The following is a 26,922-nucleotide window of genomic DNA, read 5'->3' as shown; positions in this document are numbered from 1 at the left end:
TACTTGATAGTTTTTCTATAACATCAGCTCCCTCCTCTCACAGCAAGTAACTACAAATATGTCAATGTAGGTTATTATTACACTTTTGCCAATTAAATAGTTAATCTTTATTCATATTTCCTTTCCACACTGGAGGCTGGATAATGGCATTACGCTTTGTTTTTTCTCTCATAGCTGGAGGCCATCTGACAATAAAATGTGTGAAAGACGAAATGGAGTGATGTGTCAGTTTTTTCATTTCATCAACCAATGAAAGTATAGGTGAGTTTGTTTGGAGTTCAGACAACTTAAATGAAATAACATGAATCAATGCACGAAGCAAATAATAATAATAATAATATATGAACTGTGTCAATTGTTGTGTACTTTGGACAAAACATAAAGCCAAGTCAGGAAATCACAGTTTATAAACACCACACTAGTGTTTTTCTAGACATTATCATCTGACAAGGCTAAATATAAAGGCAGCATATTCTGGCTTATCTTGAACCCTCAAGTTATTTGTCGAGTCCTCTTGATTGTGTAAATTAGATTCCTTCGTCTTTAGTGTCTGTCTCCCTTGAACTCTCTGAGGGGAATGGGACAAGGTTTATGTAAAGAGAACACGCTCTATTCGTGAGACACTGGGTCAGATAAAATAAATGTTTCCAAAGGGTTCCAAGCGTGCAGGGTGTATGTCTGTGTGTGTGTGAATCTTTGGGCATGTATCTGTGCGTGTCTGTCAGTTAGTCTGTATGTTGGCATGGGAGAAAGCTCCTGAGACACTGTTTGGTTCCCTACATCAGTCACAGAAGAAGAAATGGAAGCATGAGAGGATATGGTGTTGACTGAAAGATGAGGTGTGGTTGATGGAATGCATTTTTTTTTTTTTGCTTTGTGAATTACCATTACACCATGGCCTTCTGACAAATATAACATCCTTTGCCTTGAATTAACCACAGCCACAAAGTTTAACGACTCCTTCTGAGGTAGAAGGACAGAAGCTTGGTCTTTGGGGGGGAAATTGGGCAGATCGGGACAGGACAGCTCAAACTGCACATCTGCCGACCGCACGCCAAACCCATCGCACTAGCAGCAGCACCATCCTCACATCCGTGAACCAATGCTCCCTCTCTGCCCGCGCCGTGACCCACATCAGTGCACCACTCTGTGCCCTCCACGGCCCGCACTGGTAGCCAGCGGAACAGCATGGGTTTGTCGGGATAAGACATTTGAAGAAACACACATGCACCCTGCCCTTCAGTTTTCAGAAAAAGTCAAAAGGTCCCTCTTTGCATTTGTCAAGACTCCTGTTTGAAAAGCTAATAATAATAATAATAATAATAATAATATAAACAATTATGTGAATTATATTTATGTAAACATACACCTTATGTTTAAGTGATTTATATTGCATGAAAGATGACGGGGGCAATGTCACAGTTCAGATGGGGGTTTGCTCCAAAAAGAACAGAACCTGAAAAGGAAAGGACAAAGGCCAAACAGAGAAAAGAAAAGAATAAATGTGTATAAAAAATGAGGCGTCCATATAAGAAAGGCTACAAAAAACTCCACTGGCCCTCTGGTATCGGCATACAGCAAAAGGCACCACAATATTACTCTATTTTTTAAGTTGTGAAAAAATTGGCACGTCTTTTTTATGCTGTAAATCAAAGTGTACATATAAATAGAGTTTTCCCTATAAAAAAGTCTTTGCTGTTAACTAGTAGACAACTTTTGCTAAAATGAAAATAAATATTTCATTTGTTTAGAATATCTGTCAGTTATATAAAATAAAAATATTTCTTATAGGTGCAGGTCTATAGTATATTGATTTCTTGTTGATAGGTTGGTTTTTCCTCTCTAGTGGGGCACATTGTCTGCTTTGGACCGCGAGTGTGTCTGTCTGGTCTGTGCGTTCCCACGACCACTGTGCCGGCCTGACGTGTGTGAAGTCCGACTGTCGGCCGGTCTGTAGATGGTGGAGGGCTCCGCGTTCATGTTCTGCATACTGAGGAAGGGCGTGCTCTCGCCCTCCTCCTCCTCCGATTCGCTGTCCGACAGGTAGCCGCGCGAGCCGATGTCCCGCGGCATCTCATAGCCGGGCGGTGACACGTGGCCATTCAGTCTGGATCTCCGCCAGCGTCTGCTGCCGCCTTGACCGCCATGACCGCTATGACTGCCTTGACCGCCATGATCACCATGACCGCCATGAACGCCATGACCGCCATGACCGCCATGACCGCCATGACCGCCATGACCTCCACGGCCACCAGCCACACTTCTCTTTGGTTGCTCCAGAGAGGAGAGGTACTCCTGCGTGGTCTCGTAATCGTCGTCCTCGGCCAGCTGGTAAGGGCTGGACGGCAAGCTTCCCGTGCTGTCGTTCAGGTAGGTGCGCCGCTGCTGCCGGTAGGTGTCCTGGCGCTGGGCGTCGTGCAGGGGCACCTGGTAGCGCCGCAGCAGCATCTGGTCGTCCTCCAGCGGGTAGGGAGTGTGCGCAGCGGCGGGGGGCAGGGACATGGCGTGGTTGGCGTTAGGGGAGGTGATCTGGAAGGTAGGCACCTGCGGGGGCAGTGAGTAATGGAAGTCCACGGGCGAGAGGCGAGCCGGCGTGGTGAGAGCGGACACATACCTGCGTGGCGGGGGGACAGTGGGAAAGTAAGGATAAAGAAAAACAACCACGGTAATTAACAAGAGACTCAACTCAACTCTTACATCATTGCAGAAGAGACTTCTCCCCGCACGCAACCCACACCCAAAAATGTCAACAACAAAGTCATGTGCATTGGGAATAAACATCTAACTCTGGAACCGAGGCGCACATTTTTTCAGTAGATGGATGCATATGCTTAAGATTATGAAGTCCCATGCCTCCAGTGTTTGCTGATTGATGTCCTCCGGCCTCCCTCCCCCAGTCTCTCTACTCACACAGTGATATATGGCACCAGGAGAGCTGCACTATGCACATTAAGACATGGTGCTCTGAATAGCTCAATGGCAAAATTACATTACAGGAGGACTGCTGTAATGAATGGGGCCACTGTTAAAGAGTCCACTATGGACAAGTGTAACACTGTAATTACCACACACTAGCAGATGGGTGCCTGTTGTTACTACTCGTAGCACCTCCCTGTTAGCTTAGCTTATGTCAAGCTACACTTCATCATGGAAGCCAATAACTTCCCTCCGTCTCTCTGCGGGCTGCATCCTAAATCAGATGAAACTGACACAGATGACTTTTATCCTATGGTGAGTGGCCAGTAAGTAATGAGTTTGAGTTTTCGCAGACACTGGTCAAAGATGAAACAAAAGTGAAGTGAGTTAAGTGTTCAAGACCAGATAGTGACATCCAGTACAGCTCAATCGGTTGCAGGACTGAGGATCAGAAATGAGCCAGAACTCCCCACCCCCCCTGCCCCGTCCCCCTGGGCTCACAGGAGAGTGGGTTCCCCCATGAGATTATGTGTTGTTCAGCTCTTGTTAAATTAATGAAGCCCAGGCGGTATAAAGTCACACTCAGTGCTTGTGGTGTTCTTTGAAAACAAAACCACAGCACTGCATAACCACAATAGAGTAGGAGACACAAACCCATACTCTCCTCTACAATGTGTGCGTAGCTGTGCTTTAAAGCAGCAATATGGAGTTCTGGTCCAAAATTAGCAAGCTAATTACCTAAAAGTTATGCAAAAACCTTGCAAACACCACTAACAGCCCAGTTGATACTGATATAAGCTTGCCAAGACATTAACTAGTCTTTTGGCAGTATAGCTGTCAATGTCATGCTGTGAAAGCTTTTCTTCCATTTTTGCAGGGTATTCCAGGGTACACAGAACTACATAGGGCATATCCCTGATGGCTAGTGAGAAAGACACAGGTGTTTATCTGTCCTTCACATGACCATATGCTATTAAAATGGATTGGAGGATGGTAACAAAACTAGTTGCCTATAAAATCACACCTCAAAAAGTGTCAAATTGTTGCATAGTGTTACTTTAAAAGTGTCTGTGTGTTTACACATACAAATGATTTAGCCAGGATCCAAAATGCATTCAGAGTTGCAGTAAATCCAAACAGTCTTGACAAAATGAACGAACAAATGAATGAATGAATGAGGCAAGTGGAGACTAGCATTGTGTTTGGCAAGCCTTAGAAAAAAAAAGGAAAAGATGCTACAATGTGTAAGCAAAGCCGCAGCAAGAGGGCGCTGTTCCCACCTTTCACTGTGTGGAGAGTCCCCCAAGGAGTCAAAAGAGTCTCCGTACTGCAGGCTGCCCCGGTGGGGCTCTGAGTAGCCACAGTGTGCAGCCCGCCTGGCCCGCGCCTCCATGCACGCAGGACTGCTGCATTTACTGGTCCCCACGGATGACGACATCATGCCCGGAGAGTCTGACATGATGCTGTCTGTCCGCTCCAAGCTCCATGTTCGCTCCTCGTGTCTTTAGTACAGGGAAACAGTCAGAAGGAGAGACCATGAGACTGAGTCGAGGAGCGGGTGTGGAAACCATATAAAAGTGCTGTGTAAAAAACAGGTTGCTTTCCCAATATTATTTTACACTGGGATAATATAAGCTAGTTATTCCAGCAACCCGAAGCACTGAAAGAGCCCAAAAAGCCTGGAAGAAGGAAGCAGAAGGTTCGGACGAGTGCAGCAGAAAGCCAAGAAGAGGGAGCTGGAAAGCCTTGAAGGGGTAAGCCGAGAGGTGAGAGTATATCAGGTGCAAAATGGACTTCTTGGAAGAAGGTTACCTGATATATAACCATGGGGGGTGGTGAATGGAGGCAGGCCTCTGGGACCAGCTGTGTGTGATAAGGTAAGGCTGGTATCTGAAACAGAATCAGTGGGTTTCATGGCCTGTGAGTTGATAGATCTACAACAACACCCCTATGGGCTTCTGGGCCAAAACAAGCCAATGGGGGTTGTGTCCTAAAATCGTAGTGGCAACTAGACACTATTAAATGACAGAGAGAGTCAGTGGACAATCGTTTATACACTCTCAGTTAGTGTATATCGTTTATGCACTCTCATTCAGTTTTTTTGTTGTTGAAACTATGGTCTTTGAGCCATGCTTGCTTTCGGGATGCTTAGGGGGGGGGGGTTGGGTCCCAGCTGGCATGGCTGGACAGGCAGGAACGCACCTCTGTGTGGAGGAATGGGCATGAGTGGACGAGTTGTGGGATCTGGAAGACGCTCGGCTGCCAGGAAACGACACCGCTGCTCCGTGCTGGATAATGCGCTCTGTGACCGGGTTATTCTTGGAGATGTACTGCGGAGCAAACAGAAGGACAAAACGTGTCAACCTTGCCAGGGTAAAGACTTATTCATGGCCACAGAGGATCTTTTGCGGTGTGTCCCGCTAACAGTGTATCACAGTGGCCACTCACGTCGACCATGGGTATCTCCTCAGGGCCGGGGCCAGGGTGATTGGGTCCGTTGGCCAGGTTGCGGTTGAGGTGATCCACGCACATGTTCTGTCGATTTAGGTGATTGTGCATCTTCTTCTTCTGTTTCCTGGGGGGCAGACTACAGTGAGGAGCCGTCATTTCACCAGACACAAAGCAGGGATGGCATTCCATTCAACCACATGTCCACAATACGGCAGCCAGCTCATACTCTTTATTCTCTACCAAATGCAAGGAAACAATCATCAGAACACCAAAAAAAAAGCTAATATTTCTGGCTAATTACAATGTGCGCTTTGAAAGATTGATAAACTACGCAAAAATAGTATTCAAGAATCTACAAAGCGAAACACCCCTTCTGTGCATTCTGAAAGATTCCTGTTGCGTTTTCTAAAGAATAGGAACGTCCGTGGCTTTGTACTCACTTGGTTTTGCAGTAGGCGACCACACAGACGATGCCCACTACCAGCAGAGCCACACAGATCCCGGTGATTGTCAGGACTCTCTTTTGATAAAGCTCCTCGGCCTCTGCACACCACAGATGGGAGAGAGTGATGTGAGGGGCGGCCCAGTGCAGCACACGGCCTCTCTTTCACACTGCTCTGCAGAATTGCAATTTCTTTCCCTGACAAGCTTGTCGGTCCTAACTACAGGGGTGCATGCTTGTCCACCCTCATTCAAGCCTCGAGGTTGCGTTTTTCAGGAAACACAGTTGAGTCTCGAGGCTGTTTCTAAAGGTATTACTCCTGAGACACTGAACTGGAGCGAGACCAGCACAACTTTCTGGGCTGATGGCAGAACACCCACAGTGACCACACATACGCCTGCGCTTGTGGGTCAGAGCACTAGCACTGAAAGCCAGCTTCTTCAGCTGTTTTTCATTTGTATGGAAATCTACTTGACTGAATTTAACAGCATTTAACCAAAGGTAGATTGGCAATGCGGCTGTAGGACAAGCTTTTCATTATGATAAATTGATCTGAGGTAATAACTTGGATCGAACAGTGCAGAGCCAGTGTGGAGGGACTATGGACTAGCTGAGTCTGGGGTCATATAGTATGTAAACAGGCTATCATGAGAAGGGTGGGGCTTTAATGTAGGGAACACACACAGAGTCATTCAACATGTACTTAAAAACAGGTAGTCTAACATGCTTTATTATTGGCAAACCACTATGGATGAAATGCAACAGCTAAAATCAAAACATTGTCAAGAATCATTTTTTTTAAGATCAAGCATAAAGAAATGCTAGGATGACAAAGAAGTCAATGATGAGAGGACATTCAAAATCCGGATGATCAGGAAGAAAAAGGAGAAGATCAGGAAAGAAAAAAGAGACATGGACATGAACAGCAAAGGAAGAGGTAAGGAGTTTCATGACCAGGACAGGAAGAGGTAAGGAGTTTCATGACCAGGACAGGAAGAGGTAAGGAGTTTCATGACCAGGACTAATGTTATAGTATGGGGATAGTCAACTAGCAAAGTGGGTGTAGAGGATGGAAAGCAAGGAGAGGGAGATGACAAAGCAATTTCAAAGGCAATCAAAGCCTCTCTGATAGGACTTAGTTAGGTCAGGTCTTTTCTCCAGAACTCATCCCCTTTTTACTTGTGTACCAAACACTCCATTTAACTAAAACAACAATCCATTCTACACAGTAAACAAAACTGCTAATTTATTCATTCAGCCAATAATACTGTTGAGGGCATGAAGTTTTGTGTTCAGTTTCAGTTTCTTCCCTTAATATGCAAAGCGGGAACCCTGGGGTAAATCTTGATGAAACGTTACAGTTCTTCAAGCCCCCAAGGAATAACTGGGAATGTGTGAGTGTGTGTGGCGAGCGACGTTGATTAAAGTGGTGAGATGAATCCCGAGGAACTTGTGAGGTGTATTGGTGATTACGCTGTCGTCACCGGCAACAGCACTCAAGCATATACACAAACACAATTTCCTCGAAACAGCGCAGTTGAGCTGTTTACTCGCTTGTAAACAGCGGCCCTGCTCAAAGCCGCGCCAGCTTACGCAGATCACCCCCGCTTCGACAAGAGTCCCTCAGAAAGAATTTAGAGGGAATTAAAACTGTACAGCCAGCACGCAACCATCACGCTCGGCAGCCAACCCTGCTAGCTCAACCGGTGAAAGGATTCACTCGCAATTTGTAGTTTGGTTCAGGACATTCTGCAATGAAGGGCGAACGTGTCAAAAGAGAGGCCAATGAAACATTTGTTTGGCCTATGTTGTAACGTATGAACCCTCCCTCCATATTGTTGGATAACTATAAATAATTTGAACAGAAATTTAAAACATCTGTGGTGATGTCATCATACATACATTTTTTAAATTGCAATTTGCAGACATGGTATGCCAAAAAGTGAGCTGCTTCTTAAAAAACGGCACATCTACTTTTTACATATTTAATACTTTTTCCTGAGGGATGAGTTCTGGTGATAAAGACTTACATGCTGACACTGGAGGAGGGCCTACTCTACTCAAGGGCCAGGCTGATTGGCAGATTGATTGGTTAATCAATTAGTCCATTTGCTTTAGAGTCAAGCTCACAGAAGGAAATGGGAGCATGACAAATGGAAGGAGATCTACACAGCTCTAGTTAATCTTGCAATCAGAATGAAGGATTGGTCCATACCCATAAATTCAATCCCAAGAGACTCTGCAATTGCAGAATGTTGACACAAGAAAAAAAAAGAGAGAGAGAGAAGAAGAGAACAGGGAACAGTTAAGGAGAGATTTTTAAAAAACATACATAAACACAAAAATATAAGCATCATGTGGACAGTGTTGTGAGGCATTAGAGACACAAGACAGATCAGTTAGTTACAGACAGAGGACATCAAATGCCCTTCACATTTAAGCATTACAACTCCAAGGCAATAGCACACAGGGCACAGGCAAGCATGCACATATAAAGCCTTCTAGTTCACTATTGCTATAAACGCTACCCTTCCTATTCACTTAATTAACCATGGAACCAAGAAAATGACAGTATCTCATGCTGCTACAAATTTAGACTCTATCCATTACAAACCTAAGGCACCAAATGGATAAACCGCTTATCAGAGTTAGTAAGATGTTTGTTTACTTTGATCATAATGTGAAGTATGGCACTTTCTTTTACTTTTCTTAGTATCTTGAGTTATGGACATTCAAACTGCAGACTCTTGCACAGAGGTGCACAGTGTATGTCTTACCTGTGAGGTCCTTGATAAATTAGAAGACATATTTACATATTTTTGAATGGTTTGAGTATGCACATTGTGTTTTGTGCTTTTATGCATCCTGTGACATTCTACAGTATTTTGCATTCTACAGTATTTTGAATTAAGAAGCATCTGGAGGTTCCTGATAATCGGAATGATAAAAACAATGAAATGAACTGCCGATAATACTGAGAATGTTCCCAACATATCAGTAATGGAATGCTCTAGTGATTGGCTACAGATATTGATTTCAGTCTGTAGGATTCATACACCAAGGATTAGCATGCTAATGTTCCTGTCCTATCGAAGACAGCTCGGGAGAAAGCAGCTTACATTTTCACCAGCTGTACAGTGCCTAGGAGAGAGAAGGTCTGTGCCTGGAGAGACGTGAGACAGGGCTCCACCCTTCTAACCGAATCTCTCCTGACGGTCGGCTCACATGCAGGACCTATGCTGCGGCGAATCGCAGCCGTAACTATGACAACGGGCTTTCAGCAGCCATAGCTTGGTGAAGGAGCAGAAGCTGCACAGATGTCTGTACATTTGGCCACGTTTCAACATTTCCGTACCACATCATTCTCTTACTGTCCTTTACAAGTCCACAGGGCAAAAAACAGGTTTAAGGGCATTTGCTTCAAAGCTACTGAAAGCCATTTTTTTTTTTGAATACTTCAGCTGCCTGTCTGTGCATCGTAAAAGCACACCACTAAAACAGAGGCAGCTGTATTAACTGATCAGGAAAGTTCCAGAAGGGCATTTTTCATTTTGGATATGGTGGGGAATTCTGGTGGCTTATTTCAAGAAGTATTCAATTACATTCTCTGTTGGCTTTACATTCAGAGTTTACTTTGTATCCAGTGTTGGGCATATTTTTTTCTAATCCTGATTAACCTGGAGGGCCACTATGTGCTGGGTTAGATGTATTGCACTTGTACAAATTGTATAATGTAACCTTCCATTGTCAGAGCGGAAGGTCTACAGTGTCATTTTTGCCGTTGTCAGGGGTGTTCCAATCCTACTCTTGTGTCGACGTGCACAGACAAGTTCCTCTCCTTCTCCCTCTGTCTCCTTCATTGTTAAGCAAAACTGAAAGCGTGAAAGGACTCAGCAGTCATGAACTATAATTATGACGATTGGTTTGGTAAACTCTGTATCACTGTCATGAGGGCATAAGATTTAATTATTGTACATTTAACTTGCTACCAGTGTTAACATGTTACCTGTTACGATTAGTTCTCACACTGTCCATTTTGTACTGTTCTCACTGAATATAAGTCTATCTTCCATAGAGTATTTTTTTATGCACTCCTATTATATTTTGCTTTAATCATCGTTGTACGCTGCTTCTAAAAAAAATGTTCTTATTTGTTTAGATAGAGGTAGATAAATTATTTAATTACACTCAAAAATGATGAAGGCAATTTCTGTGTTTGAATAATGATCCGAACATCCCTCCAAGGCACAATGCTGGCGTGAGTAGGCCAACAAGAGAGAGCTATATTGAGATAAATCACATCACATGATATGACATGACATGATAATGCAGCCTGAAGTCAAATTGGACTGTAAATATGCTCTTTCTCTGTGTGCGCACTGTGCTAGGCTCTTATGTTTAAAGCCTCCAATAAATAGCTCTATGCTTTATCATTTCCTTTGTGTCGTAAATCAATTCTGAGTAAGATTCATCCCAGAGAAACACTCCTTCTGGTATGTTCCTGCCTATCCTAACATTTATTCTAGCATGTTGGCTATACGTCCTGCCCTAGTTGGACATACTATAAATATGTAGACACTGCTGTTGACCAGTGCACAAGGGCATGGCTTTTGTACAGTCTTCAGACATGGGAGCCGACAGCTTTGAGGCATTTGCTGTCAAGCTGATAACCACCTTTGCTTTGCTGAACTCTGTAAGTGGAACATCCAGGAACATCCTTGGAGAGAAGGAGAGGGAATTCTAGGACGGTGGATAGGGGTTGGTGGAGGTGGTGGCAGTGGTTATTATATCTCCCCGAATAAATACTGAACTCATCTGAAGTCGTTCCGTGTCACTAGGGAGGGTGCTTTTTTGTTGGTTGTTTTAAACGGAACCTCTCACAATGACTTGCCACTGTAATTCAGTGTAAAAGTGAGCAAATAAGATTATAGCAATTCCTTGTATGAAACTTCTGTGATCAGCTACTAAGTAGTAGTAAACTAGTTTATTGTGCTGTGACACACATGTGTTACTGAGCACCTCAAAATCTCTGGCCTAACAACCCCGTCTCAAACAACTGTCCAATATGGCAAAATTAAAATGTGATTACATTTAATTTAATTCTTCAATTATCTCTGACTGTAAGGTATGGCGTTGCTGTTAGTAAGCATTTCCTGTCGACAAACAAATGTATCATTCGACTATGATGCAGTTATCTAGTAGTACGTTTCTCTCGTCTTGCAGTGTACGCATCCGTTCGACGCAACTGAATATTCACCATAATCAGGTTAGGAGTCCATTTTGAAAACTACATGCAGTTACAAAACTCTAATATGGGCACTATGGATCACATGCAGCACTTACTGTAGGTTAAAAGCTTGCTGATGAAATTCAATACAGGCACTGCATAATACTGTGTCTTCATTACAAAATGGACAATGATGCACAAAGCTACCATCTAATTGTGAGGCACAGGTACACATCTACAAGCAAGAAGCAAGACAGAAACAACAACGAGAGACCCCTGGGAGCACATGCCTGGTTCACCATGCAACACTGACGGACAGACAGAAGAAGGAATGGACATACGGTAGAAACTGGCCATAACGTAGGTTTGACAGCGATCACCAGTAAAGTCATTTGGACACCTGATGGAAGGAAACAAAACCACAGGGAGAAAGGAAGAGGAAGGACAGGAAGGGAAAAAGTGTGTGTGGGGGGGGGGGGGGGGGGGAGAAAAAGAGAGAGAGAAAGGGAGGAACATTAAGGGGGGGAAAGAAGGTGAGCAGAGGAAGAGAAGCAGGTGAAAGGAGACAGAAGAAGAAAAGCAGAGAGAGAGAGAGAGAGAGAGAGAGAGAGAGAGAGAGAGAAAAACACCAAGTTAGAACAACGGAACAACCATGAGCAGCAGTAGCACAGCGGTCCCACTGGGGTCACCATGGGGTCACCATGGGCTCGGGAAAGGCTAAAGGCAGGAGGAGGCTAGGAGAGGACAGGGAGGGGTGGAGGGGGTTGGACCCAGTGACCACCAGTTGCGGCTGCTGCTTGCATGTGAACATACGTTTGAATGGAGGGGACATGTGAAGCCGCAGGGGCTCTGTCTCCAAGCACCGTGGGCCGAAGTATCCGTCCTGACACCTGGGGAGGGGGAGGAAGAGGGGACAAGTTGACGTCAAAAAATAGGAGAGGAGAAGAAAAAAAAACACTGAAATTATGCTGATGTCCGTCCATTTTCTCCCCTGACAAAAGAAGGTGGCTGTGAAAGAATGGTGTCAAGAAAACACAAAACACACACAAACACAAACATATAAATGCACACAAAGACCAGGCCAAAAAACCTGTTATGATTTAGTGTAGTATAAATTAGACAATGAATTAAATTACACTTGGATGACATCCATCAAATGTAGTGACACCGGCCACACACACACACGGTTACATTTAATGACGCAAAATGAGCTTGTTGTTTATGCAATTTAATTAGTCCATATCTGCAATTGCTGAGAAAAACAATGCTGTGCAGTTTCCTGCGGCCGCAATCCTGCTGAAATTCCTGTCTTTGCTTCCCCATGCCCTCTCTGCCTCCTTCTCTCTCATTCTCTGCTACACCAGACTAAAACACACACAAACACACGAACACACACACACATTCTTCTCTCTGTCTGTCTGCCTGGGTCGTGCTGGCCTGTGGACTATATGGGTGGTGAGTAGGGAGGGGAGGGGTTTTGCTGGGGATAGGATTACTCCCTCCTTGCTGCGGAGTGCAGACATGCTTCAAGTAACAGGTACGCTGGGGATGGGGTCAGAGGTCACGGAAATAATATTATCCCGCCTTGGAGAGCAAGAGGAACGGCTCAACGTGTGGGTACACGTGTGTCCCTCAGTCAAAGGAACGCAGAGCTACATCTACTCTAACCAAACTTCGGCAGTGGAAAACAGCAAAATCATACAAACGTAATGTGGTCTACTCACATAGGAGAAAACGTTCTGGACAGGGTTTCCCAAAACCTTTCTAACGCTATGTCACTCGTTAGTTATATCATATGCTGTTCCTAAACGCTTCAACGTTTTTTCCCAAATGTCCTTAGCTAAGTATACCGTCTGTAAGAGATACTTTCGTAAGGTTAGTCCGAAACACTCTTAGCTATACCACAGTTTTCAGATACAATAACTGTTTTAGAGCATTACAATACTGTATAAGTGCCTGGACGAAGGCACTGATTGCAATGTAAAGAGACCAAGATATGTACTGCATTACATTTTGTGCCTCATTAAATAAATTAATTAGCCGTTTATTTTTAATCCTTTGTGAATACAAAACCACGAGAAACATCTAGTCTACAGCCGTCCTTTTTTGGGAACTTTGTTATTGTGACTTGCATAGTATTTCTTATTGATGCTCCTTCTAACTAGACGTAACGCAAAGCGTTACAAAATATGACCGCCAAAATGTTCAGTATAGGTTTTGGCACAGAATGAGTCATGGTTGTCAGTGTGTTTGTGTGTTTTTATGTGTTTTGTGTGTGTAAATTGGTTTGTGTTTCATTTTTATGTATTAAAGGAATTATTTGTGATAGATTTTGATGATTTGGTTATGTAATGTTTTGTGTACTTCTTTTTTTGTGGATTGTTTTGGTATATTTTTCTTTTGCAATGTAGTTTGTTAAAACAGGTCACATAAAGAGGTGTGGAAACAAAGTGAAGTTTCCAACCACCAACAGGTGGCGCTATAGGTGATATCAGTCAGGCATATGTACGCGTTCGGGCCAAATCCAGCGTCCACCCTAAGACATTTTCTCTGGATCAAACAATGTACGCAAGAGTTATAAGAGACTTTGGGCCCTATCTTGCCGATCAGAAACGCAAGTGGGACGGCGCCAAGCGCAAGTAGCTGTGTGGGCGGCTCTATGGCGCAGTTGCTATTTTAACGGCGGAAAAAACACACTTGCGTCCAGCGCAAGTGTCAAAAGGGTTGGTCCAAAGGAGGTTACTCAGCCATAGGTGTGGTTTGGGCGTAATATACAATAAACCAATCCGAGCGTCATTTCACATTCCCTTTAAGAGCGAGGAGCGCATAGTCCATAGCGGCTTGTTATTTTGATGGCGGAATTACCTGGTAGAAGACCGGAAAAGTTCACAGCCGAGGAGACCGACGTGAGATTTACACCAATTTTTTGGCAAGCCATATACAATTACAAGGAAAATAAAGTATTTACCACTTGAGGAAATCATTGTGATATCCATATCCAAGATATTTTGAAAATAGGCATACATCTAGCGTAGCCTACACATTGACCCAAATGATTCAGGTTAATTGAAGCTGCGTGACATTTGAGTTATTGTATGGCTTTGTAAAAAACCGGGAGATAGATGTATATGGGGATGCGAGAAACCCTCCAAAAGTAAGCAAAGTCAAGCAAGCATGTCAAGATATTGCCGTGATTGTTTCTGCAACGGGGCACCCGAAAACGTTGCCGAAAACGCTATAATGACGTCCGGAGACGTGGGACATCCAAGCTGGAAGGTAACACACGTTCTCGTGCCTTCACGGGAGGTGGATCTGCCTCGACCCAGGATCTGACGGCAGCAGAGGACATCGCCACGTCTACCCTCACGCCTGAGAGCCTGCAGGGATTTGGGGGCATGGAAATCGGCACCAAAGCCAGTGCACCAGCTGACCAAACCCAAGGTACATAAATAAAGTCCACATACACAAAGATGAGTTTACAAGATTTATAATAATACTGGCATTAAATAAATGCAACAAAGCCATACAATAAATCAAATGTCACGCAGCTTCAATTAACCTGAATCATTTGGGTCAATTGTGTACGCTAGATGTATGCCTAGTTTTAAAATGTCTTGGATACGGATATCACAATGATTTCCTCATGTGGTAAATACTTTATTTTCCTTGTAATTATATATGGCTTGCCAAACAATTGGTGTAAATCTCTCGTGAAGACGACAGAAGTAAAGTGTAGCCTATAGGTCCTATACTGTGCGGGCAAGCACATGCGCCCTTAAAATAGCGTTCTGAATATGCGTTACAGACTTTAGACATTGCGCCTCACATTAGACCAGCTTTTTTTTGGTCAATGGCGCACGGCGCACGGCGTTGTTTTGAAACTGCAAAATACCACTTGCGCCAGAGAAACGCCTTCTCCGTTCCGCCCCCGCCCATGTCGACGCAAGTTCATTTCGAAGCGCGTCTCTGGAGGGAAAATCGCGCTGTGCGCCGGGTGCAAGATAGGAATTATACAAGCGTCGGTGACAATGTCAATTGCGCTGGGTGCAAGATAGGGCCCTTTGTGTTTTGTGGCAAGCACTGGCAAGTTGGCAAAGTTTGAGGGTCTGCCACACCCACACCTTCCGACTAATGAGAAAATCTTATATAACTTTTAGTCGCCCATGGCTGAAGAGTAACCTGACCACATTTCAAGGCGTTACCATTAAATTTGTCGGAGGAGTTCGATCAGATGCAAGGTGTGCAACCGCCGTCAAAACGCATCTTCCACTCAAAATGGCCGACTTCCTGTGGACCTGCCACCATGGCGTCAAGAGACTTTTGAGTGCATCCAAGCATGATGAAGACGTGTACCGAATTCCGTCAAGCTACGCCAAAATAACCCCAATGCGCAGGTTTTTTTGCAATGTTCTAGGGGGCGCTACAGAGCCATTTTGCTCCATCCATGGACAAAAACTCTACCGAAGATGGACGGTTACAGGCTTGATGTCCCTGGCAAATTTGGTAATTTTTCGAGCACTTTGACATATATTCGATTAAAACACCTCATTTTTGCTTTTTAATTTTTAACTAGGTGGCGCTATACATTTAATGACTGGTTATTGTATGGGTTGACATGGCCCCTTAACACAAACATACAAGAACAATTTGGCCCTCCAAGGCCCTAAGGTTCTCGGGATATTCGAAGAAAACTGTGTAGCGCCACCTATAGGCCAGTTGGTGTATAATCATATAAATCAATTTATTGCATGCCCCCCGTGAACGGAATTCCACGAAACTTAACGTGCAGTCAGAAGGTGTCATAATGATCACATACCTCCGATTTCGTGCAGTTCTGACCTTGTCAACTTACAATTAAAATGTTTAGCAACACTCCATTTTTTCTTTTTCATTTGTAACTAGGTGGCGCTATACATGAGTGGTACTATACATACAAGTGGTAGTGGAATGGTTGACGTGGCCTCTTAAGACCAACATATAAAAAAAATGTGGTCCTCCTAAGCCCTACGGTTTTCGACTTATTCACAGAAAACTGAATCGCCCCACCCTCTTTAAAACGGGTCCAGTCCGACGGGGGTGCAACGGATCAAAACGAAAATCAATGGTTCCAAGCTCATCTAGTGGGGCTACATGCCCACGGAATTTCGTGCACCTCAGTGTTTCAGTGTCCTGGGAATCGTTGACAGAAATTCGGCAAACAGGAAAAAAAAAGAAAAAAAAACTCCGACTAAACCTATATGCGCGGCGGTCATAATAATGATCACCTGTGCTCCAATCTGAGTCATGCTTATCATAGACATCTCACGCATGCTCAAATCTACGTACTTTACAATAATCGATAACAGAAACATGAATTCAGCCTCTGAAGGTATACGCAGGGAGGTATCATAGGGGAACTCTTGAGAGGTGGTTTGGGAAACACGCATAGAAAAGTAAACACCTGTAGTAAGGTATACCTTCGTAAAACACTGAGAGACACCGTAGCTAGGAAACCTACCCAAGTCATATCTCTTTTTGTCTTCCTGTCTCAGCTATACAGTTCTTACAAAATCCATGTTTCTAACTTATGTGATTATCCATCTTGCCTTGCCTTCCTTAAACTTCAGATATTGGTTTGCAAATACCCCCCACCACCCAAACCTCCCCCCACCCTTTTCTGCTCTGTGTGTGCATGAAGCGGAGGTCATTGTGCTGATTCATGTGAGCATGGGTAATGTCTCCCTCCCCAGAGCACAACACTGTCCAGAGCCCTGCTCTCCAAGGCAGTGATCCACTGGGGATGCGGGAGGACTGGCCCCGAGTGCTGTTACATCTTGAGAAAATAATCAAAACCTTCCCTCAGCAAAAGACACGTTTGGACATTACCCAATTATGCAGGCATATCAGACCTTCTCTTTTTTTTTGCCTTTTTAGCTTTTGCGAAAAACTGGCTTTCACTCACAGCGAAAGAAACACCCACACAAACAGAAATACACAAATACAAAAACATTTTCAGGAGATTTTGAAAGAGTTACAATGAAACACCGATACACATGCCCTGTATTAGTTCACTAAAACACAAATGGAAACATCAGCGGCAGACACTAAACAACAAAAGAGAACCATGCAATCTTAATCATTACAACTTTGGGTACAGGAGTAACGCACTGTTAACCGGCTTTTAGAATCTTTAGTCTTATGTATTTGATAGCCCTACAGACATTAAATGACAATGGCTAAGAACAACAACAAAAAAATCGATAACTTTTCACAATCTGGAAGGATCAATCACATGGAGTTAAGGGCATCTATCACTGTCTGGTCTACATGCTGAAGCGCTGCTGATCTGGCTGCTCCAACATGTCCTGCCATGACATACATGCATGCCGCCTCACAGTCACATAATGATTTCCAAGGTTGTTTGTTATGCACTCTACTCTATGTCCATATACCCTCTAGCTCCCTTTCTATTCGGAAGTGAAAGACCTGGGCATAAATATGGGGCCTGCTGTCTGCTGGACTTGTTCAGCCGGTGAGTAATATCCCTAGAAGCCTGGCCTATATTGAATGAGATCGCTTTGGGGCAACAATTCCCTGCAGGCCTTGACTGCATTATCTGACTTTTCTGGACCTGTGCCTCGCCTGTGAGTGAATTAGCTGCAGCAATTGAGTTATTGCTCCCCCCAATTTGTACACAGCTTATTGAATGGCTGTTGCAGCCATGTCCTCACTACTTGCTGGCCAAGCAGTATCCCTAGGGCTAGAACACACACACACACACACGCACATGCACACACACACACATACACAGACAAACACAGTATGAGCACCTCCGGACTGGTTTGCAGCTGGGTTGACACTAACTTAAAAGCTGTGAAATGTTATAAGAGATTTCTGTTGGTGACGCAAGGAGACATAAACAAGTAGACAAATACAGCGTATATGCACCTGTTCAGCGTCACACGTGCATCGCTGGTTATCTGGGGGGAAACCCGTGGACCCCATGTTTGCTGCCTGGTCCTGGATGGCTACTTGATTTCACAGTCCATAATGGATTGTTTTTGTAATTGAGGGGAAAATGTTTTTTTTCTCCTCAAAACAAAATGACTGCGCCATACTTGATTTAAAAGCAACTGTGTAAACGGGCGCCCCTTTTCAGTGAAAACCAAATGTAAGCAATGAGCCTATTTACCTTGTGGGAGGCCTCGGACTATCATAAATATTTGTTGCAGCACTAAACCAGCATGTCATGGCACTACAGAGTCATGGTTGCACGTCCCTCCAATCCCCTAAATATGGGCTGTCGGCATGGGGCAAAAGGCCCAGCTTTGCTCAACGCCGTGCAGCTGAGTAGGGGAGGGAGGACAACATCTGCACCTGCACTGTCCCAAGTAGGAGAGAAGGCAACGTCAAGAGGAGCCCAGAGGAGAGGAGGACAGAAAAGAACGTTCCAGAAACACTGATCTCTCATTAGATTTCGGGGATCACATGAATCAAATTTACTCGAGCAGTTTCAGTACCTCATTTGTAGGTTAGTATCTTTCATTAAAAAGAGGGGACAAAGAATTAAAGCAACAAAGTCTGCCAAAGAATGAAAGAGAGCACAAAGTTCATATAATAAATAAATAAGTACAACAAATAAATATAGAAAGAAATAATAAATGAATCAGAAACCGACGTACAGAAAGAACAAAAGCAAATACAAAAAAAAATCAAAAGCAGCAAAGTAAGAAAGTAAGGCAGAAAAGGGAATGAACAATTTGCTTATATTTGTTAAAAAAGGCTCAAAGCACCAAACTGACATAACTAGTTCAAGCATGCTATCCATATTTAAGTGTGGGATAATGAAAGGAGCTGCACAATTAAGGCCTAGTACCCAAATTTGTGGGAAAGAATCTACCCTTTTGAAAAATGTAAAAAGTGGGGGAGGTTACTCACTTGCATGAAAGCCTATTTATACCATGTATGAAGTAACAGTCTCCGCCGTTCACACAGTAGGTCTTCTCCGTGTCGTTGCAGCTTCTGGCATGGCCGGATCCCGGAGATAATGTGGTAGTTACTGTGAAAGACAAGAAGTAAGCAGGTCATCCGCTAAGAATATATCCACGAGAACAGAAATGATGATTTAAAGGATGCATGATTTAATCATTCAATATGAAGGTCCTCAGCACGGGAAACATCAATCCTGAAGAGAAGCTCAGCAAAGGGAACATCAACTCTGTAGAGTGCTTTTAAAACTAATTACTCCACGCACATTTATTAACTGTTGTAAATAATGCATGACAACTGACACTGCATTATACAGCTGTAAAACATTGCTTTACATGTATCTACTGTATGGGGTTTGAACTGAATTCAGAGTGAATGCTGGTTGCAAGGCAAGTTAAGGCATGTTCTATGCAGCTTTCATAAGTTTTGAGTGTGTCAAAGCAAACTAGGAAAAGTGTTCCATACCACTGCACAAATATGTGATAACATTTGTAATACTGTAGTCACAAGGATTACATGACCCCGCCACTACCAGCCTCTGGCTCAGTTCAGAGCCGCCACCTCAGGGTGAGAAAACAGTCACTCATCTCATAGCAATCCCAATCTCACTGGGCCTCTCCAAAGTGCCGGAAAAGCACCTAAAAAGATCCTGCGATTGTGCAAATTCAGGTAAACATGTCGTCCTGCATCCTCATGCAGCAGGGCCTCTTGTGTGTGCACCAATGTGCGCCGGTTGAATCCAAACTTTTGGAACGGACTGAACTGTCATGCATAATCCCTCCGCATTATCGGAGCAGCACACAACATGTTTTTGGGGGGGGCACGGCTGAATGCTAAGCCCCATTGGGAATGGAGAGAGTGGGCGAAGAAAGGGCTGTGGTGGTTGTGGCGTGAGTTGACTCTGTGAGAGGGAGGGATGCCTTGGCTTGGCTTTTCAAGAGAATCGTCCCACCACAGGAACTAAGTAGAGTATCGTCAGAGTGTTAAAACACAGATTTATTCAACTCTTTTTATCATAACAAAATGCAAGGTTCAATCAGAGTGCTGATTGATTCCAGGAGATGTTTTCCTATGTCTGCATACCTTGGGGATTTGTCATACCTACATAAGAATATACTGCAATTTCTGAATGTTATTGTCCGGGGGACTTCAAAACTGAAAAGGTACGATAACAGAAACAAACTATCGTGACAAACAATGTATACGTAATTTGTGCAAAAAAATACACTTTTGGGCTGTATTCACATAAGATGATTTATTTGTTTGTTTGTATGTGTGTGTTAGAGAGAGGGAGAAAGAGAGAGAAGGAGAAAGGGACAAAGAGAGAAATAGAAATACTTAAATCTTAAGAAAGTTGTGATCTGTGCAATGGTATTGGTTGTAGAATCACCAAAACAGCAATACTTATCCTCAGTTGGCTTGCCTTGAGACACACAAACAATATAACAGTACTGCAGCTAATTATTGCCCTTTAGATTGTTGTATATCATTTGAATAGACTATGGTCAACTAAAGAGTTGTTCATTATCTACTCCTGACAAGGAAGCAGAGGTCAAATTGCTAAGAAACACTAAGGAAGATGAATACCCAACCAGAGTTCCACAGAATAATAAAACATGACAGATGACATTCTTCTCTGTGATCATTACACATGATAAAACATGCGAGCAGATGACCTGGTGAAGGCATGGCCCTTTCTGTCCTCCTCTTGACTGACAGTCAACTGAGGACTTCTGCTTTAAAATTAATAGAAAGGTGTCAACTGCAACAACTCGCTGGAATTTCACAGGGATTGCTTTTCCTTTAGGCCTGAGGCAACGTAGTCACTCAGAAACAAGTACTCGCGAAGAACAATGCCAGTGCCAAGAAAGAACAAAATGTGCTGTGATGGGAGCTGTACCCTCTGTACCTTCTTTCTTATTCCTGGGCAAAATCCGGTCTCTATTTCCCAATCTCCACCCATGTATTTTAGAGTTTAGTTTGACAATACCATGACCTCTCCTGTCTTCAGTCTTCAGACCTCCAAAAACAGTTCTACCCCACAACTATGAGAAAAAGCTTACATCCACAGCACACCTGGATCCAAGAAACGTCATGACCCATCTTTTTGAGGAGCCCACCGTACCTTTTTTTGGCTGAGATCAGACCGTACCCTTGGGACCTTGATGTGCCACTACTAACAGACGAGGTCTTTATTTACTTTAAAACTGTATCACCCACGGAGACACAAGCAGATGATTCTCAGCCAATGATATCTGGATCACACACTCAAAACGAGACAAAGGTCAAAGGTTATGAAAAGGCCAAAGTACCCCGATACGGCGCAAAGGGACTGAAATTTGTTTAAAAAAACAAAGTTTAGTCCTTCTACAGACTCGAGAGGAACTTGTACGACATCGACTGAGCGGCGCAGAGAGCATTTGGTGCGTCGCAAACACACACACAGGAAGCAGCGGTGGCAGCAGCAGCGTGAGCTGGCGGCGGGCCAGCTGGTTGCTGGGAGTCATGTGTGCTCCCTCGGCGCATGCTTCCCGCCGGGAGGGAACTGAGGCAGGGCTCTGCGGTTGTTTACCAGAGAGGTGCGCTAATGACGTGGGCTCGGCATGGTGCACCGCACCGCATCACATGGCACCACTTGCCATGGTACGCTGCCTGAGACGAAAAATGAGGAGACCTTTTTCTCCACAGAAAAACATGAGCTGTGACCCCTCTCACTCTTAATGTTAGTTACAGATCACCTGCATGTGTAGGGTGTGGGGCCCTGGCTTTGCTTTCCAACATGCCCTGGAGAGTGGGTGATGTTTTTCCACTTCGGAACAACTGTTGTTTTTCTTTTTCGTTAAAGAAGACATGGGATGCTCGAAGGATTTGGCTATTTATGGAAAACACACACACACGCACACAATGCCCATGGCCTACATACCACATTTGTGCGCGTGTGCTTTCAAAAACTGCTTTTCCAATACACAGAAATATAACATACAATCATTTATGGGTCTTATAGGGATACGTTACACACCATTTCTTTTTGAGACGGGAGAGTAAGGTAGAATAGAACTAGCGGGAGGGTCAGTTTCATTAATGCGTTCATTTAAAAGATGAGATGCACCTGAAGAAGACAAGAAGTCGTTTTTAGCTGAAAGCACTGACTCTTCTGTGATATGAGTGATGATGATGATGATGAATGGTATGGGAATGCCAGATCTATCCCAGTCAACTGCCCTGGTGCTCTCCAGGATACCTCTATTAGGTACTGAGTGGAGATATCAGAGCACATGAGATGACAGGAACCTCGGGTTTACCTCTGCTTGAGCAGGTGTCAAAACATCTCTTTAAGAGAGCTTATGTGTGGTCTGTTTTTTTTTTTTTTTTTTTCGTCGCTGGATTCTCGAGGGCTAATTTAGGGAAGTGAGTGCCGTCATCAGATGAAATACTCCTGCTCTGGTAGAGAGCACAGTCACCAGGTCACATAGTTTCGGCAGCTGCGCTTGATCTGATCTCTCTCCAGGCCCGTAAACTTCAAATCCAGGTCGCTCTCTTAATCACAGAGTTTAAGCGGTGTTACCTCATAGCCTTGGGCTATGTGAAGAACTCCAGGCTCATTTGCAGCCAGTAGCAGCAGACAAGCCAAGGGTCCTTCATCACAGCTCTGCTCTGCTCGGGGAACTCAACAGGCAGGCTCGTCGGAACGATACCTCTGGGGAAAATCACCAAACAATACAAGTGGATTTCTCTTACTGAAACTAAGAAAGTTCTTTTTCTAATTACTTTTCATGTGAGTTTTTTTTTCCTTCTACCTGCATCTGTTTGTCTTGTGAGTTTGTGTTTAAAAATAAATAAATGCTGAATGCAGTTCAGTTTCAGACTCTCCGCTGAAAGACTAAGCCAGGTGTCCTTCATCTCAAACCACCGGCTCTACAGCACCCTTTAACGCTCCACCACACACCAGTTGCACCAAGCACACAAGCCACCAACCCCCAACTCCTCTCACAAAAAATAAAATAAAACCAGGCTCACTTTCCCTTGCCGTGAAGCCCCGGGGTTTGTCCAGCAAAAGCGGGCCCTGAGTTTGATTAATCCTTCATGGCGCAGGCTGAGGAGAGGGACTGGAGGAAGGGCAAGGGGAGAGAAAGAGGGCCATCTGGAAACCTTCATAAACATGTCTATCTTTCCGCAGTCTCCAAAGGATTCTAGGAAGGTCATAAAAATGAAAAGAGGGGTCTCCGTTGGACCGCATGTTTTCTTTTTTTCTTTCTCCACCCTATGCACACACACGCTCAGGGTGAGCTTCGAAATGCCTTGCAAACACAGGGCAGGGGAAAACTGACGAATGACATCATGTCATCCAATATCCCCTCTTTCAAACCAGCGGCGAACTACACTGCCGCTGCGATTCAGCAATGTCCACTTTGAAGTTATCCATCAAAATCTTACGCTCGAAGGAAAAGAATGAAATGAAAAATAGAGAGTGGAAGAGGGCGAAGAGACAGTTATCCAGTTGTCCTTCAAAACCGCACTGAAAGAAACTCCAAGGAGATGCGGCAAGGCTAGCTAAGACTGCTGCTGCTGGCTGTTACACCTCAGATTAGCATTTAAGGGCAGACCCTGGGAACCCTGCTGAGAAGATTGGAGGTCAGGGACGAGGCAGCAGGGACAGATGGGTGGAGAGGGTGGAGGCCCAGTGCCAGTACCCCCCCAGCACCCACACATCCACCCACCCACCCCGTGGATTCCTGCCTGAGCATCGGGGAGATGTCTCTGGTTACGGCCAGGACAGGTATCCCTTATCACTCGGCGTAGAGGTCAATTTATACAGCATTCCTGGAGTTTGAGTGGTTTCCATTATGTGAAACATCCCCTCATTTTTAAAGGGATTCCCAGAGCCTTCACAGGACCCTCTCCATTTCACATGCCTGCTGGTGCACAGATACATTTATTAAAGGACAGAGGAAACACACACACACACACACACACACACACACACACACACACAGACACACGCGATCACAGCGAGAACAGAGAGAGAAGAGAGACGTTCAAAAGATCATTTTTGCTGCAGTAGTTTTCCTACACCACAGGGCTTCAGGGTTCATGCTGCAGTGATGTTTTGGTTCGTGTCTGGCACCACCGCCGTGGGGAGGGCGGCTGAGAAGGCATCCAGTAGTGGGTAGCGGGGTTGGGGAGCATGTCTGTTTTGGTTACTGCCATCACCGAATTTTTCACAGTGCAACAAGTTGCAGTGAGAACCACCCCCCCCCCCCCAGCCCCAACCACATGCTGTATATGTATGCACGTTGTGTTTATCTACATTTCACACCAGCGGCTTCAAAGCAAGTATACGATGCAGCACAAGATCAATGACAAACACACTGAAGGGCCCTCAATCACTGCTTAGGCCAAGAGCAAAGACGAGAACATGATCTTTCCCAAGAATTTCAGAGTCACATAAACAGAACTTTGCTAATGATAATGTACTAAAAGCTCCTTTCAAGAGCCAAAAGCCCAAACTACAAACAACTGCCAACTTCAGAGGAGGAGAGGGACAGAGAGGGAAGAGGAGCAACAATGAGACATATTTTTTGTGAAAAAGAGTCTGGTGTGAACTTTGTCCTGTTTTTTTCCCTTTCATTAACTTGTCTTTATTTTTTCCTCCTAGTGCCCTTCTCCTGCTGCATAGCTGATGTGTTTGGTCTTGTCTGCCACAATCATTTCAGAGACAACGCACAAGGGAAATCAGAGAACAGTATTGCATGCGATTGCACAATAGGCCTGGTGTGTAAACAAGCGGTGAGGCACTAACCTGGAGCGGGCGGGGCGGCACTGGGCGGGAGGGCACTGGGCAGGAGGGCAGGTCCAGAGGGTGGCCCGGAGGAGGTTTCAGGGGCCAGCGTGGGCACCGCCACTGAGCCCAAAAGGGACAGGGAGACGCCGGCCGTGGCCATGACCGTGGCCTGGGTCCTGGGGGCCCCGCTGCCTTCCTGCTCCCTCCTCTGGTCCAGCCTCTGGTTGGGGTCCCTGGCCCCGGGCATGCCCTGCCCCTGTGCGACCACCCAGCGGAGCATGACCAGACAGACGGCCAGGCCCAGGAGGAGCAGCAGCGTTCCGGGCAGCAGAAGGCTCCTCCCCGGGAACGGGCCCCCTCGGCACCAGTGCCTGGGCCTCCGGCGCAGGAGGGCGCAGGGTGAGGTGCCGCCTGCGGAGCCTGCCCCCGCCCCAAGCCGGGGGTCCTCGCAGAGAGAGACCAGCAGCACAGGGAGCACACACACGGACACATCTGGGTCCATGGGGCGCCCAGACCCGCCCTGCCCCCCACCGAAGAACCTCCTCCTGTCCTCCGGTCAGCGGTGAGACCGTAGCCAGTCTCTCACTGAAGCACCATCACTACACTGATGCAAACTAACCAGCCCATGAGAGCACCATGATGTGCTCACTCCCTCCCTCTCTCGCTCCCTCCCTCTCTCTCTCTCCCTCTCTCTCTGATACTTTCACCTCCCTCTCTTCTTTACAGTCTTCTCAACAGCACGTCTCTTTCATGCCATGTTCCGGTGAGAAGCACACTAAAACCTCTGCAGCTCCCACTGCACAAAGCGGCAGACTTCAGTCCCTCCCTCTGACTCACACACACACACACACACACACACACACACACACACACACACACACACACACACACACACACACACACACACACACACACACACACACACACACACACACACACACATGTTCAACCCACTGCCCCTGCCCTTTAGCGTGAAATCGTGGCGTCAGATGCCTGGTGCGAGTGGGCTGTCGGCACATCGCAACTCCACACTGCAGACCCATCAGGCGTAGTAATGTTCACCACACCCCGAGAAACACTCTGTAGGAAGCTGAGACGCTTGCCCTGCAACATTTCAACAGCACACTCACACACACACACACACACACACAAATACAAATACTTTCTCACACAAGAATGCCCTCACAAATAAAACCACACTAATGTATAGAGCAGAGACATTCCCGCCACCCAAACACACTCGCTGCCGTCCATCTCAGGCAGAGGCAGCGTGCGGCACCTGGAGCTGTGGATGGGTGTGTGTGTGTGTATGTGTGTGTGTGTGTGTATGTGTGTGTGTGAGTGTGTGTGTGTGTGTGTGGAGAGAGAAGGGCAGCTGTGGCAGGCCAACTACAAAGAGCCAAACGCCAGCCGGAGCCCAGCGGTGGAATGGCCCTTCCACACATTCCTCCTGCTTTCCCCACAGCCACTAACATATACAGAAGAGGGCACCCCCATGTTCTCCCTGAACGTCCCACGTAGGTGAGGGTCTACATACACAAAAAACACACACTTAAACAGACACACACACACACACACACACACACACAAGCACACACATACATATAAACACATGTGTGCAAAGAAACAAAACCAGTGTAATTCTACCTACTATAACAGTCAAACGTCAGCTCAAATCCTCAAGAAAAAGCGCTCATTCGATGTTGATTTTTCACCTGTTGACGTGTTTATGCAAAGTGTGTTTGGCGCGTTTGTGCTGAATAAGGGCCGCTGTCACTGGCTGCTCGGCCAGAGTGTAAATACTGCGCTGGGCTCTAGCATGAATCTCCCCGAGCGCCGGGCCGCTCCGGGCTGACAGGGCCACCGGCGCACCCCTATCCCACCCCACCACCGCTGCAATCAATGCCATCGATCCCCGTACAGGTACTTCATATTCAGCCGCGGCCACCGCGTACGTCCGGGAAGATTTCTGGCCTAATTTGAGCACAGTTAATCTTGTCGTTTGCGCTGTCATGGAAAGTGATGTGTCTGTATTTTTTTCTCTCCTTACAACAGGGAATAGGTTGGGGGTGGGGTGCGGTGGGGGTGTGTGTGGGGGGGGGTTGAAGGCGGGAGAAGAAGGGAGGCCGATGGGTG

General features: G+C 45.4%; 1 protein-coding gene across 1 annotated transcript in view; it reads right to left on the bottom strand.

The window, feature by feature from the left end:
• Positions 1-1,842: 1,842 nt before the first annotated feature.
• The window catches only part of nrg2a (neuregulin 2a), a gene marked incomplete at both ends in the record, with an annotated part of 65,359 nt that continues 40,279 nt past the window's right edge, over positions 1,843-26,922 (bottom strand). Inside the window, 7 exons of the mRNA XM_080833418.1 lie at positions 1,843-2,135; positions 2,262-2,614; positions 5,119-5,246; positions 5,365-5,491; positions 5,808-5,910; positions 11,850-11,926; positions 18,954-19,074. Coding sequence (XP_080689544.1) covers positions 1,843-2,135; positions 2,262-2,614; positions 5,119-5,246; positions 5,365-5,491; positions 5,808-5,910; positions 11,850-11,926; positions 18,954-19,074 — 1,202 coding nt within the window. The remainder of the gene's footprint in view (positions 2,136-2,261; positions 2,615-5,118; positions 5,247-5,364; positions 5,492-5,807; positions 5,911-11,849; positions 11,927-18,953; positions 19,075-26,922) is intronic.

This window comes from Sprattus sprattus (genome assembly GCF_963457725.1).
Source record: "Sprattus sprattus genome assembly, chromosome: 1".
Lineage (NCBI taxonomy): Eukaryota > Metazoa > Chordata > Actinopteri > Clupeiformes > Clupeidae > Sprattus > Sprattus sprattus.
The sequence above is the reverse complement of the archived record's forward strand: the minus strand, read 5'-3'. Positions and strand labels throughout refer to the sequence as shown.